We start from the raw sequence: 15,568 nt of genomic DNA on the forward strand, positions 1-15,568 counted from the left end.
CAGGTCAGTCAGTCACCTATTGCTGCAGATGTGCTAAATAATGCTTGAGCATGTGATACTCCTCAAAGCATGGTGAAATACATAGAGGTGTATCACAAGCCAGATACATGTATTTTGTCATCTTCCTCTGCTTACTTCTCCTGGCGCCAGACAGGCAGACTTTGTAATGCCTCCATGTGCGACTACCTTGAGAAGCAGTTTGAGGGACTTTGCAGGGAAAATATCGTGCAGTGAGGCGTAGGGGATTGTCTACAGCAGGACGACCCCCAGTGGATGGGCGCCGAGGGGTGTGGTGCTCCTCCAGCAGCGCTCTCATGAGGTTCTCTCTGTATTTTTGGTAGGTAATTACTTTACCTATGAGGGAGTGGAGAGGATGAGGAAAGTTAGAGGATGATGAGGCAGTGGATTTGTATGTGAACTGTACATCCAATTACAAAAATACCTTGTTCAGTAATCATCTCACCTGTTAGTTGGCGGTGAACTATGTTGCCGTTGAGGACAGCAGTGTCGTTCAGATGGAAAAATATCTTCTTATACCACTTGTTCGTTTTCCGTGTGCATTCCACAAAGCTGTTTATCATGTCTGCCTTATCCACGGCCCCCATTTTGAGGTTATAATCAAGCACACAATCTGGTTTGATCGTTCTCTCTCCGGTCAGGTGGTCCACCTTCCCTGTGGCCGACATGGTTGCTGTATGGACAGTGGAGAGGACATGGACGTCTCGCTTGTCATGCCACTTTACTGCCAGCTGTTGACTGTTCTCCTGGAATTCCACCTCCCCTCTCTGCATCTTCCCGCATCCGAATGCCGGCATCCCCTTCCGGTTCGACCTGACTGTGCCACAGGCCCCTGTGCTGTTGGAGAGCAGATGCTGGAAGAGTGTGGGACTGCTGTACCAATTGTCCACGTACAAAGTGTGTCCCTTGCCGAGATGAGGAGCCAGCATGGTCATCACCACGGACCCTGACACCCCAAGCCCCTCATAATGTTTGATGTCAGTGGTGGACCCTGTGTAAACTATAATATCCTGGACAAATCCTGTCTTCACGTCGCACATGACAAAGAACTTGACTCCAAACCTGTGCCTTTTGGAAGGAATATATTGACGGAACGCCAGCCTACCTTTCCATAACATCAGGGACTCATCAATGCATAGGTCCTTGTATGGCACAAAGACCCGACCAAATGCTGATGTCAGGCTGATAAGAACATTTCTTATTTTGTATAACGGGTCACTTAGGATGGCAGTAGCATTGTTGACAAAATGCAGGCATCGCAGCAGAACTAGGAAGCGATCTTGGGAAAAGAGGGAGGCAAAGAAGGGAGTTGCAAACAGGATCTGTGCTCCAGTATTCTCTTAGGGAGTTCTTCTTTACTATTCCCATGAGAAGGACTGTCACCAGGAAGGTATACATTTCACTAATTGTGGTTGTCACCCATTTAGCGAGTTTCCCCCTCCTGGCTCTCTCTTCTCCTGTAGCTCTGAGGCATAGCGATTGGTCTCCTCAACTATCTCTCCCACCAGCTCCTCTGTCAGAAACAACTTGAAGCACTCTGCCTCAGTTGGAAATGGCAAGGGGCGTTGCACTCCAGACTGGGACTCGTCAAAGTAGACAGCAGGGCCAGGTGGGGTGAAATGACTGGTGGCCTTCCAGCTACCACAGAACTCCTGTACTTCATCCACTGTCGGTCTGCCTCCATCACCACCAGCATCTTCAAAGGGACCTGGTACTTCCTCAGTTGGCAAGGGAAATTCAGATTCAGGGTTCTCAATGGCTACAAGGTTGAGGGGCAGCTCCTCACTATCACTGTCAGAATCTGATTCCTGACTTTCATACTCAGACTCATTGTCAGAATTTTAAAAAATCTCCAGAATTTCCACATTTGTGAGTTGTCTCCTTTTGAAAGACATTGTTAATGCTACAGCTTAGCTCACTAGCTACATACATAAACAACAACACTGAATGGCGCAAAGTGGGAGGTTACGTGGTTGACTGCCGGCACGCGCCACTTGTATCAATAAATCACTATCAGAAAATGTTTTGTGTGGTAATTATTTGTGTATTTACGATTTTATTCACGTTTTCAATTCTAGGTGACAACTCATGCATTCCGATTCTTGCACAGATTGTAATGGGCACATAGTATGTGTGTAAAATACTTTTTTGAAGGTTGTACTGATTATGATGAGTTAAGTTAATTCCAGCTGTGTAGCCATGTTTGTTGACATACAATGCATTCTGGGATTCACGTCTGTTTGACCAAAGATGTTATAACAAAATGAGGTGAGTAAGAGTTCACAAATTTTTTGAGGACTTCGGGAAATTAATGGTGGGATGTGGACGATGTTAGATGACACACCCCTTCAACATGCATACTACAAACAGACCAAACTCATCTGTCTTCTCTTATTATCTTCGGTTTCTGTGAGGAAAAAATGCATGGCTGCGCGCTGAAACTAATCGTCGGATTACTTTCGATTTCTATAAAGTGTTTTACCTAGTTATTTCGATCAATGGTGAGCTCACCCGTGATGTGATTAATTATAGTATAGTAATTGCTATTAGCTAATTCATATTGTAGTTTATGTCAGCCGAGAGTTAGAAAATATGACTGCTTGTGTTGGGTCAATCTTTCCTCAGCGCTAGGACAAATGTAGCCTACATTTTTACGGTTAGGATGATTGTGTTATGCTATATTTACTTCTGTGAATATCTGAACAATGCATCCAAAAATAAACTGCTGACATTCTGGACATAACTTTGTAAGGACTGTGTTTGTGTAAATAGTTTCTGAAAAAAAGTGTGGCCAGCTCAAACGCTGATTGTTGCATCATTCGAAACTGCTGTTCTAAATGAGCATTCCAAATGAGTGTTCTAAACACACGGGTGTGATCGTACGCTTTAGGGACGACTGTAGAATGATCACACCCGTGTGATGGTACGTGTGAAAGGGTTCATTTGTTTGCCGAGAAATCGCATTGTATGGACAAACACTACAGTCTAAATATTTTGTCAGGTATATTCAGTTCTTTTTTCCCCCTTAAAAGGCGAGATAAGTGTAGCTGGTTCAGACTAAATGTTCTCTACTTCTGTCTGGCATACTGAACTACTGATGACAAGAGACCAGACTGGCTGCTTTGATCCTGGAATGAAACCGTCTACAGATCAGACAGTCTGTCTACCCTTCCTTTCCTTTAACACTCCCTCTCCCTCCATCCCTCTCCTTCGACCTGGACGGAAGCCAAAGTAATGGCAGAGCACCCTTTACTGGTTTTAACAGCCAACTAATCAGCTTGCTACCGACTCTTAGCAAACTTTGGGTAAAAAGGTTTTTGGAAGTAAGTCAATAGCATTTCTAGCGGTGTGAACGGTGTATCTGTGTTGCTGTTACAGAGACGGGAAGACTGTATTAAATGAGTCAGCAGAAAGACTCCAACCAGCCAGTCAGTCTGTTATCTCTCTAAGCTCTGTCAACAAACACACATCCTCTGGGACGCACGCTGACTGACTGCTCATACTGACTGACTCTGAGAGACAGAGAGGCTGGACCAAGGAATCACAGCTGACTTCACACTTTAGAGAGAGAGAGAGACATCTTGTTCAAATCAAATCAAATGTATTTATATAGCCTTCTTACATCAGCAGATATCTCAAAGTCCTGTACAGAAACCCAGCCTAAAACCCCAAACAGCAAGCAATGCAGGTGTAGAAGCACGGTGGCTAGGCAAAACTCCCTAGAAAGGCCAAAACCTAGGAAGAAACCTTTTGAGGAACCAGGCTATGAGGGGTGGCCAGTCCTCTTCCATCTGTGCCGGGTGGAGATTATAACAGAACATGGCCAAGATGTTCAAATGTTCATAAATGACCAGCATGGTCAAATAATAATAATCACAGGCAGAACAGTTGAAACTGGCCAGGTGGACTGGGGACAGCAAGGAGTCATCAAGCCTGGTAGTCTTGAGGCATGGTCCTAGGTCCTCAGAGAGTGACAGAGCGAAAGAGAGAATTAGAGAGGGCATACTTAAATTCACACAAGACACCGGATAGGACAGGAGAAATACTCCAGATATAACAGACTAACCCTAGCCCCCTGACACATAAACTACTGCAGCATAAATACTGGAGGCTGAGACAGGAGGGGTCAGGAGACACTGTGGCCCCATCCGATGATACCCCCGGACAGGGCCAGACAGGAAGGATATAACCCCACCTAATTTGCCAAAGGACAGCCTCCACACCACTCGAGGAATATCTTCAACCACCAATTTACCATCCTGAGACAAGGCCGAGTATAGCCCACAAAGATCTCCATCACGAGACAACCCAAGGGGGGGCACCAACCCAGACAGGAAGATCACGTCAGTGACTCAACTCAAGTGAGTTGTCACTAATGTGGTCTTCTTGTCTGGGTTGTTCTACCTCTTCAATTCCATCTCCTGATCAATGTCTGACAAATTATCAATCTGTTGTTTTTAACAAGAATTTATGTGCTTTGAATATTGTTAATTTTATTTTCTGTTATTTCTCATGTCTGTGTGCGTCTCTCTCTCAGGACGTGGAGATCAGGTCGAACGCAGCTCTCTACCTCCCCCAGATCAGTGACCTGCTGAACCGCGTGCCCCGTCAGATGCTGCTGCTACTGAAGACCAACGATCTTCTCAGAGGCATTGAGACCACTCTGCAGACCAGAGCCGCCTCCTCCTCCTTCATCAACATGTCCCGATGCTGTACCAGGGCTCTAGCCAGGTAGACCCTGACCTCTAACCCCTAACCCTATTCCTGCAGACCAGAGCCTGCTTCTCCTCCATGTCCCGATGCTGCACCAGGGATGTAGCCCGGGAGACCCTGACCTCTAACCCCTAGCCCTAACCCTGCAGACCAGAGGGTTCCAGTCACTCTGTGACAGTCCTGCTGCTCTGTCCACCACACGCACCACTAATCTATGTGCATCCCCTTAGACCAGCAACACAGACACATGCTTTGACACACACATTTGTATCACATCAGTTTCAGTAATCATTATTTAAGCTTTAGGAAAATGTAAACATTTCTTACTTGCGGTCCTTCCCCCTCCTCACTCTCTTCCTTCCTCCCTCACAGCTCCTCTCTGAATGTCTGTGTGTGTAATTGGCTGGCTGAATGCTGTGATTATATTGTACTTTCAGTGGCAGTCAGCAGTGGCCATATTGATTCAGTCTTACCATTGTAATGAACAACTCCATGATTGTCTCTGAGAAAAATCATTAGGACAGAGGGGAGGGTGCTGGATGCCTCCGGGGGGAAAAAAGGGGATGAGAGGGGTGGAGGAGAGGAGATGAAGTATGAGAAGGGTGGAAAGGAGGAGCAAGGAGAGTGGAAAAAAGGAGGAGAGAAGGGAGGATAGATGAGGAAAAGAGGTGCAATGGAGAAGAGGGGGAGGCAGTGAGATGTGAAATTCAGTGTTTTGCTCCAGCAGCTCTCTATTAAATCTAAGCAGTAGTAGAACACAAAATGCAGATCTACAGGGAATTATATGGGGAATATTGGGCTTAATTGAGCTTGCCTGGCTCAAAAATAGTGGCGAAAGTGCAAACTGCCCATTTGCTCTGGCCCTCCAGGCAGATTCAATCGGACACTCAAAGTATTTGAAAGAAAACGAATCTAACGAGAGAGACTTTGCGATGGCTTTCACTGTGCTGTGTAATTTGTTGGGAGAGGAGGAATGATTGCTTAGACACTATGTCCCTTCAACTCTTTCCTCAAGGAGAGCACATTGTCCTACCACAGGGCAGGCCGCACACACCAGAGAGAGCTGTCTGGTACAGCAAAGTCGATGTCTCCCCAGTCTGTGCTGTGACAACACTACAGTGTGGCGGAGGATGATCCTTCTAAAGCATTCAGTAGTCAGTCATGTTACAATCTCACCATGGTGTTATGCAGTGACTAACGCAACACTGGGATTCCTGGTGAGTCCCAGTATTCCACTGTTACTGCGTTGTCTCATCATATTTCTTTTCTTTTTTAGGAGGTAGATCAGCTTTAATATTGCAGATACATTGTAGATTCCAACATTGTAATTGTCTGCATCACTTCCAATCCCCCATATATATATTTTTCAAATACACAATTGAAGTCGGAAGTTTACATATTCCTCAGCCAACTACATTTAAACTCAGTTTTTCACAATTCCTGACATTTAATCCTAGTAAAATTCCCTGTCTTAGGTCAGTTAGAATCACCACTTTATTTTAAAAATGTGAAATGGCAGAATACTAGTAGAGAGAATGATTTATTTAAGCTTTTATTTCTTTCATCACATTCCCAGTGGGTCATAATTTTACATACATTCAATTAGTATTTGGTAGCATTGCATTACATCATTACATTTAAGTCATTTAGCAGACGCTCTTATCCAGAGCGACTTACAAATTGGTGCATTCACCTTATGACATCCAGTGGGACAGTCACTTAACAATAGTGCATCTAAAACTTAGGGGGGGTGGGGTGAGAGGGATTACTTAACCTATCCTAGGTATTCCTTAAAGAGGTGGGGTTTCAGGTGTCTCCGGAAGGTGGTGATTGACTCCGCTGTCCTGGCGTCGTGAGGGAGTTTGTTCCACCATTGGGGGGCCAGGGCAGCGAACAGTTTTGACTGGGCTGAGCGGGAGCTGTACTTCCTCAGTGGTAGGGAGGCGAGCAGGCCAGAGGTGGATGAACGCAGTGCCCTTGTTTGGGTGTAGGGCCTGATCAGAGCCTGGAGGTACTGAGGTGCCGTTCCCCTCACAGCTCCGTAGGCAAGCACCATGGTCTTGTAGCGGATGCGAGCTTCAACTGGAAGCCAGTGGAGAGAACGGAGGAGCGGGGTGACGTGAGAGAACTTGGGAAGGTTGAACACCAGACGGGCTGCGGCGTTCTGGATGAGTTGAAGGGGTTTAATGGCACAGGCAGGGAGCCCAGCCAACAGCGAGTTGCAGTAATCCAGACGGGAGATGACAAGTGCCTGGATTAGGACCTGCGCCGCTTCCTGTGTGAGGCAGGGTCGTACTCTGCGGATGTTGTAGAGCATGAACCTACAGGAACGGGCCACCGCCTTGATGTTAGTAGAGAACGACAGGGTGTTGTCCAGGATCACGCCAAGGTTCTTGGCGCTCTGGGAGGAGGACACAATGGAGTTGTCGACCGTGATGGCGAGATCATGGAACGGGCAGTCCTTCCCGGGAGGAAGAGCAGCTCCGTCTTGCCGAGGTTCAGCTTGAGGTGGTGATCCGTCATCCACACTGATATGTCTGCCAGACATGCAGAGATGCGATTCGCCACCTGGTCATCAGAAGGGGGAAAGGAGAAGATTAATTGTGTGTCATCTGCATAGCAATGATAAGAGAGACCATGTGAGGTTATGACAGAGCCAAGTGACTTGGTGAATAGCGAGAATAGGAGAGGGCCAAGAACAGAGCCCTGGGGACACCAGTGGTGAGAGCGCGTGGTGAGGAGACAGATTCTCGCCACGCCACCTGGTAGGAGCGACCTGTCAGGTAGGACGCAATCCAAGCGTGGGCCGCGCCGGAGATGCCCAACTCGGAGAGGGTGGAGAGGAGGATCTGATGGTTCACAGTATCGAAGGCAGCTGATAGATCTAGAAGGATGAGAGCAGAGGAGAGAGAGTTAGCTTTAGCAGTGCGGAGCGCCTCCGTGATACAGAGGAGAGCAGTCTCAGTTGAATGACTAGTCTTAAAACCTGACTGATTTGGATCAAGAAGGTCATTCAGAGAGAGATAGCGGGAGAGCTGGCCAAGGACGGCACGTTCAAGAGTTTTGGAGAGAAAAGAAAGAAGGGATACTGGTCTGTAATTGTTGACATCGGAGGGATCGAGTGTAGGTTTTTTCAGAAGGGGTGCAACTCTCGCTCTCTTGAAGACGGAAGGGACGTAGCCAACGGTCAGGGATGAGTTGATGAGCGAGGTGAGGTAAGGGAGAAGGTCTCCGGAAATGGTCTGGAGAAGAGAGGAGGGGATAGGGTCAAGCGGGCAGGTTGTTGGGCGGCCGGCCGTCACAAGACGCGAGATTTCATCTGGAGAGAGAGGGGAGAAAGAGGTCAGAGCACAGGGTAGGGCAGTGTGAGCAGAACCAGCGGTGTCGTTTGACTTAGCAAACGAGGATCGGATGTCGTCGACCTTCTTTTCAAAATGGTTGACGAAGTCATCTGCAGAGAGGGAGGAGGGGGGAGGGGGCGGAGGATTCAGGAGGGAGGAGAAGGTGGCAAAGAGCTTCCTAGGGTTAGAGGCAGATGCTTGGAATTTAGCGTGGTAGAAAGTGGCTTTAGCAGCAGAGACAGAGGAGGAAAATGTAGAGAGGAGGGAGTGAAAGGATGCCAGGTCCGCAGGGAGGCGAGTTTTCCTCCATTTCCGCTCGGCTGCCCGGAGCCCTGTTCTGTGAGCTCGCAATGAGTCGTCGAGCCACGGGGCGGGAGGGGAGGACCGAGCCGGCCTGGAGGATAGGGGACATAGAGAGTCAAAGGATGCAGAAAGGGAGGAGAGGAGGGTTGAGGAGGCAGAATCAGGAGATAGGTGGGAGAAGGTTTGAGCGGAGGGAAGAGATGATAGGATGGAAGAGGAGAGAGTAGCGGGGGAGAGAGAGCGAAGGTTGGGACGGCGCGATACCATCCGAGTAGGGGCAGTGTGGGAGGTGTTGGATGAGAGCGAGAGGGAAAAGGATACAAGGCAGTGGTCGGAGACTTGGAGGGGAGTTGCAGTGAGGTTAGTGGAAGAACAGCATCTAGTAAAGATGAGGTCGAGCGTATTGCCTGCCTTGTGAGTAGGGGGGGAAGGTGAGAGGGTGAGGTCAAAAGAGGAGAGGAGTGGAAAGAAGGAGGCAGAGAGGAAAGAGTCAAAGGTAGACGTGGGGAGGTTAAAGTCGCCCAGAACTGTGAGAGGTGAGCCGTCCTCAGGAAAGGAGCTTATCAAGGCATCAAGCTCATTGATGAACTCTCCGAGGGAACCTGGAGGGCGATAAATGATAAGGATGTTAAGCTTGAAAGGGCTAGTAACTGTGACAGCATGGAATTCAAAGGAGGCGATAGACAGATGGGTAAGGGGAGAAAGAGAGAATGACCACTTGGGAGAGATGAGGATCCCGGTGCCACCACCCCGCTGACCAGACGCTCTCGGGGTGTGCGAGAACACGTGGGCGGACGAAGAGAGAGCAGTAGGAGTAGCAGTGTTGTCTGTGGTGATCCATGTTTCCGTCAGTGCCAAGAAGTCGAGGGACTGGAGGGAGGCATAGGCTGAGATGAACTCTGCCTTGTTGACCGCAGATTGGCAGTTCCAGAGGCTACCGGAGACCTGGAACTCCACGTGGGTCGTGCGCGCTGGGACCACCAGAGTAGGGTGGCCGCGGCCACGCGGTGTGGAGCGTTTGTATGGTCTGTGCAGAGAGGAGAGAACAGGGATAAACAGACACATAGTTGACAGGCTACAGAAGAGGCTACGCTAATGCAAAGGAGATTGGAATGACAAGTGGACTACACGTCTCGAATGTTCAGAAAGTTAAGCTACATAGCAAGAATCTTATTGACTAAAATGATTAAAATGATACAGTACTGCTGAAGTAGGCCAGCTGGCAGTGGGTGCGTTGTTGACACTACACTAATCAAGTCGTTCCGTTGAGTGTAATAGTTTCTGCAGTGTTGCTATTCGGGGCTAGCAGGCTAGCTAGCAGTGTTGTTTACGTTACGTTGCGTTAAAAGAACGACAATAGATGGCTAGCGAACCTAGAAAATCGCTCTAGACTACACAATTATCTTTGATACAAAGACGGCTATGTAGCTAGCTAAGTAGCTAGCTACGATCAAACAAATCAAACCGTTGTACTGTAATGAAATGAAGTGAAAAAGTGATACAACCTGTGAATGCGACCGGGTAGTTGAGTTCTATACAGAAGACGTTGGCTAGCGTTGGCTAGCTGTTGGCTAGCTAGCAGAGTCACCTACGTTAAGGACGACAAATAGCTGGCTAGCTAACCTTGCTTGCCTTTCAATTGTTTCACTTGGGTCAAACATTTCAGGTAGCCTTCCACAAGCTTCCCACAATAAGTTTGGGGCATTTTGGCCCATTCCTCCTGACAGAGCTGGTGTAACTGAGTCAGGTTTGTAGGCATCCTTGCTTGCGAATGCTTTTACTATAGGATTGAGGTCAGGGCTTTGTGATGGCCACTCGTATACCTTGATTTGGTTGTCCTTAAGCCATAACTTTGGAAGTATGCTTGTGGTCATTGTCCAATTGGAAGACCCATTTGCGACCAAGCTTTAACTTTCTGACTGATGTCTTGAGATGTTGCTTCAATATATCCACATCATTTTCCATCCTCATGATTCCATCTCTTTTGTTAAGTGCACCAGTCCATCCTGCAGCAAAGCACCCCCACAACATGATACTGCCAATCCTGTGCTTCATGGTTGGGATGGTGTTCTTCCAAACATAATGATGGTCATTATGGCCAAACAGTTCTATTTTTGTTTCATCAGACCAGAGGACACTTCTCCAAAAAAGTACGACCTTTGTCCCCATGTGCAGTTGCAAACCGTAGTCTTTGGAGCAGTGGCTTCTTCCTTCCTTTCAGGTTATGTCAATATGAGACTAATTTTACTGTGGATATGGATACTTTTGTACCTGTTTCCTCCAGCATCTTCACAAGGTCCTTTGCTGTTGTTCTGGGATTGATTTGCACTTTACGCATCAAAGTACTTTCATCTCTAGGAGACATAACGCGTCTCCTTCCTGAGCGGTATGACGGCTGCGTGGTCCCATGGTGTTTATACTTGCGTACTATTGTTTGTACAGATGAACGTGGTACCTTCAGGATGTACCAGACTGGAGGTCTTGGCTTGATTTATTTTGATATTCCCATGTCAAGCAAAGAGGCACTGAGTTTGAAGGTAGGCCTTGAAATACATTCACAGGTACACCTCCAATTGACTCAAATGATGTCAATTAGCGTATCAGAAACTTCTAAAGCCATTTTTTTCGTTTTTGGAATTCTCCAAGCTGTTTAAAGGCACAGTAAACTTAGTGCATTTAAACTTCTGACCCACTGGAATTGTGATACAGTGAAGTAATCTGTCTGTTAAAAATTGTTGGAAAAATTACTTGTATCATGCACAAAGTAGATGTCCTAACCTACTTGCTAAAACTAGTTTGTTAACAAGAAATTTGTGGAGTGGTTGAAAAATGTGTTTTAATGACTCCAACCTAAGTGTATGTAAACCTCCGACTTCAACTGTGTGATTACAGGCTCAAAATGGCTAGAAACAAAGTGCTTTCTTCTGAAATTCGTAAATCTATTCTTGTTCTGAGAAATGAAGGCTATTCCATGCGAGAAATTGCCAAGAAACTGAAGATCTCGTACAACGCTGTGTACTACTCCCTTCACAGAACAGTGCAAACTGGCTCGAACCAGAATAGATAGAGGAGTGTGAGGCCCAGGTGCACAACTGAGCAATAGGACAAGTTCATTAGTGTCTAGTTTGAGAAACAGTCGCCTCAAGTTCTCGACTGGCAGCTGCATTAAATAGTACCCACAAAACACCTGTCTCAACATTAACAGTGAAGATGCGACTCCGGGATGCTGGCCTTCTAGGCAGAGTTCCTCTGTCCGGTGTCTGTGTTGTTTTGCCAGCATCTTGCTCAGTTGTGCACCGGGGCCTCCCACTCCTATTTTGGTTAGGGACAGATTGCGCTGTTCTGTGAAGGGAGTAATACACGGCGTTGTACATTAACAATATCTACACTGTATTTCTGATCAATTTGATGTTATTTTAATGGACACAAAATGTGCTTTTCTTAACAAGGACATTTCTAAGTGACTCAACTTTTGAACGATAGTGTATATACATATCTTTTTTTTAAATATATTTTCCTTTATTACTTTCTAACCCTACCACCCCTCCCCTAATTGGAATAAACTAGTGAACAACAATGCGTAGGCCTCTACTTCTAGTTTATACATACTATTTTCATTTTATGGACAAAGTCTATTTTACTATAGTTCTATTTTGTTTGATTTTACTCCTGTCCTTCCTCTCCCTTCAACCTCTCCCATCCATCCAGTTTGATTTCTATTTGCCATATCTTTAAAACTGTGGTCTTTCACAAATGTTCTTAACCCATATACGTTTTACGGACACAGTATGTTTTACACTAGTTATCTTGCTATTATTTGTTGCTAGTAGTCCCAACCTTCAGCTCCATTCAACCCCTCCCAGCGATCTCACCACCATCCATATTCGATTTTGTCCTCTTTCTTTCTGTCCCTATCCATCCCTCCCTCTTTCTAATTCTCTCTCTTTTGCGCTCTCCCTCGCTCTCACTCTCCACCCCTCTCTCTCTCTCTCCCCCTTTCTTCATCTCCCCCTTCATCTCCCCCATAACTTGCTGGTTCCTAAGTTTACATCACACCTTGTTTCCTGTCAGGCACAAGCGGAGCAAGGCGCAGTCGAGGGCACGGCGTCTCCAGATCACCATGTCGGAGTCTCTGACCCTTTGGCAAATCAGCCTGTACGAACTGTTCCTGTGGGTCAAGGGCTCAACGCTAGGAGGCTGGGTCGGTTCACTGCTCAGCTGTCTACACTACACACACTGATCAGAAAAAAAGAGGCAACGACACAGACACGCATAAAGACACACACACAGGCAGACAGACGGACACATACACACTTATGGGCATACGCATGCACACACACTTAGTGTACACACATCACACTACGGCGTACACAAATAGGGCCTTTGGGATGCAGAGTCATGAAGACACCAACAAAACTTGACACAAATGCATACACACAAACATACACACAGTTGACACACACACACACGCACAGTCAGGCAATCCTCTCCAAATGCACGGAGACAGTTTAACCACTGTATAAACCGATGGATAGACAGAGGTAAAATGCAAAAATATAAACGCAACATGCAACAATTTCAAAGATTTTACTGAGTTACAGTTCATATAAGGAAATTGGTCAATTGAAATGAATTCATTAGACCCTCATCTATGGATTTCACATAACTGGGCAGGGGCGCAGCAATGGGTGAGCCAGGCCTTGCTAATCAGAATGAGTTTTCCCCCACAAAAGGGCGTTAATTATTGGCACATTTAGTTCACATTAGGTGACAACTCAATCAATTGAAGATCAAAATTTGATGTTGAACTGACATCTGTGCCCAGTGAAATATGGTCAAAGCCACTCACTGTACATAAATGGCAACAACAGTTTGTATTTATTCATGTTACCTCACTACTGTATGTACTGTAAATGTGCAGTGATGCAGAATGAAGTGTCATATTTTTGTTCAGAAATGGATGAACTGTTTTCCACATTTACTTTCCTCTGATTTTCTCTGTTTATCTCCTCTTCCCCCTTGATTCTGCAACAATTCCACTCTCCCTCTTTCTTCACCTCACTCTCTCTTCTACCCCTCTCTCCCTCTTCTATCTCTCTATCTCCTCAGAACATTACTGTTACTGTCCAGCTTTTTGTAACCACTGGTTTCTCGAGCAAATTATTAAATTTACTGTAATCTAATTTTACCTTAACCATTGTCAACATACAGTTCCAAGACTGTATGTTTAGCATTGGTATTGCTATCATTTTATTATACGGATTTACATTTTTTGTCATCTTCGAATATGTTTTAGTTTGTTGATTATTCTGTGAATTATTTTATTTATCCTATTTGTTGCTGTTGTTGGAGGTGTGGAGGAGAGAGGAGTTATTGTTCACTCATAATGAGTTTGCATGGGGAATGGAAATAATCCCAATTGAACACACACACTGCTCTCTCTCTGTTTTAGCTTCATTGTCTGTTCTGCAATGCATTGTATTTTGGGGGGATTCTTGTCATTAAAAACACCAACTAAACAATTTGGACAATGCTGTGGGGAGGCAGTTATGTATATTTACAAAATCTGTATTTTGTACAGCAACTGAGTTAATACATGTTATAATCACCTTACATCTCTGAGTCTTTCTGGATACGTCTCTAAGAGCTTTGTACACCTGATTGTACAATATTGGCTCATTAAGCTTGAAACAATTCTTAACGTTCTGTCAAATTGATTGTTGATCATTGTTAAAAAGCCATTTATACAAGTCTCCATAGATTTTCAAGCCGATTTACGTCAAAACTATAACCAGGCAACTCAGGAACATTCAATGTTATCTTGGTAAGCAACTCCTGTGTATATTTGGCCTTGTGTTTTAGGTTATTTTCCTGCTGAAAGGTGAATTTGTCTCTGTATCTGTTGGAAAGGAGACTGAACTAGGATTTTGCCTGTGCTTAGCTTTATTCCGTTTCTTTTTATCCTAAAAACCTCCCTAATTCTTGCTGATGACAGTCTAACTTTTTTAAAGTCACTGTTGTCCTCATGGTGAAATCCCTGAGCGATTTCCTCTCCGGCAACTGAATTAGGAAGAACACCTGTATCTTTGTAGTGACTAAGTGTATTGCTACACTATCCAAAGTGTTATTAATAACTTTACCATGCTCAAGGGGATATTCAATGTCTGCTTTTAAAATTGTTACCCATCTACCAATAGGTGCACTTCTTTGCAAGGCATTGGAAAAGCTCCCTGGTCTTTGTGGTTGAATCTGGGTTTGAAATTAATGTAGGAGAATATAACACATTAGACCTGGTAAAAGAGCCTGAGACAGCAATGGGGTCAAAATGTAGAACCCAGTTCCTACAATTGAATATAAAAATAGATTTTATCAAACAAAACTATGATACATTTTATATGATGATAAATCAGAGCAAGATTACTGAATGTAAGTTCATTATTTACCTTCAGAGGTGAATGTATCAAACCAGTTACCGTGGTAAGTGTTTTGTTGTTGTGTACTCTCCTCAAACCATAGCCTGGTATTTTTTTCTATAATTGCTACTGTAAATTGGACACTGCAGTTAGATTAACAAGAATCTAAGATTTCTGCCCATATAAGACATGTCTATGTCCCGGAAAGTTGGCTGTTGTATACAATGTTTTCTAGTCACATTATTGCATATTGAGCAACGAAAGTCCTGGTTTAGGGACACCGATCCTGTAGAGGTTACTTAACACTTATTGCACACAGTCCATGCAATTTAATATGTGACATTATTACTCCTGAACTTATTTAGGCTTACCATAACAAAGGGTTTGGATACTTATTTACTCAAGACATTTCAGCTTTTCATTTTTAATTCATTTGTAAAAAATTAAAAAAATATCTAAAAACATGAAATTATGGAGTATTGTGTGCAGGACAGTGGCACAAAACTTTATCAATTTTAAATTCAGGATGTAACTCAACAAAATGTGAAAAAATTAATGGGGTGTGAATACATTCTGAATGCACTGTAAATGGCATGTTATAGTCACCAAATACTTTTTTTTGCGATTTCACTTGGTTTTGAGAAACTTAACCCACCAGCAATAGACTTCCTCATGCTCGTTCTGCAATTGCAGGGGCACAGAAGAAACCTGAACAAAGGCTCCAAGAAACCCCAAATACATTTTTTTGAGATATGACCAATGCAAAATTGTCTTAACATT

The 15,568-nt window shown here is 45.0% G+C and overlaps 1 protein-coding gene across 1 annotated transcript in view; it reads left to right on the top strand.

Annotated features, from left to right (window-relative positions):
• The window catches only part of adck1 (aarF domain containing kinase 1), a 192,668-nt gene extending 178,680 nt beyond the window's left edge, over nucleotides 1-13,988 (top strand). The window contains exons 10-11 of the mRNA XM_046308384.1: nucleotides 4,556-4,749; nucleotides 12,447-13,988. Coding sequence (XP_046164340.1) covers nucleotides 4,556-4,749; nucleotides 12,447-12,615 — 363 coding nt within the window. The 3' untranslated portion in view covers nucleotides 12,616-13,988. The remainder of the gene's footprint in view (nucleotides 1-4,555; nucleotides 4,750-12,446) is intronic.
• The last annotated feature ends 1,580 nt before the right edge of the window (nucleotides 13,989-15,568 follow it).

This window comes from Oncorhynchus gorbuscha, linkage group LG17 (genome assembly GCF_021184085.1).
Source record: "Oncorhynchus gorbuscha isolate QuinsamMale2020 ecotype Even-year linkage group LG17, OgorEven_v1.0, whole genome shotgun sequence".
Classification (NCBI taxonomy): domain Eukaryota; kingdom Metazoa; phylum Chordata; class Actinopteri; order Salmoniformes; family Salmonidae; genus Oncorhynchus; species Oncorhynchus gorbuscha.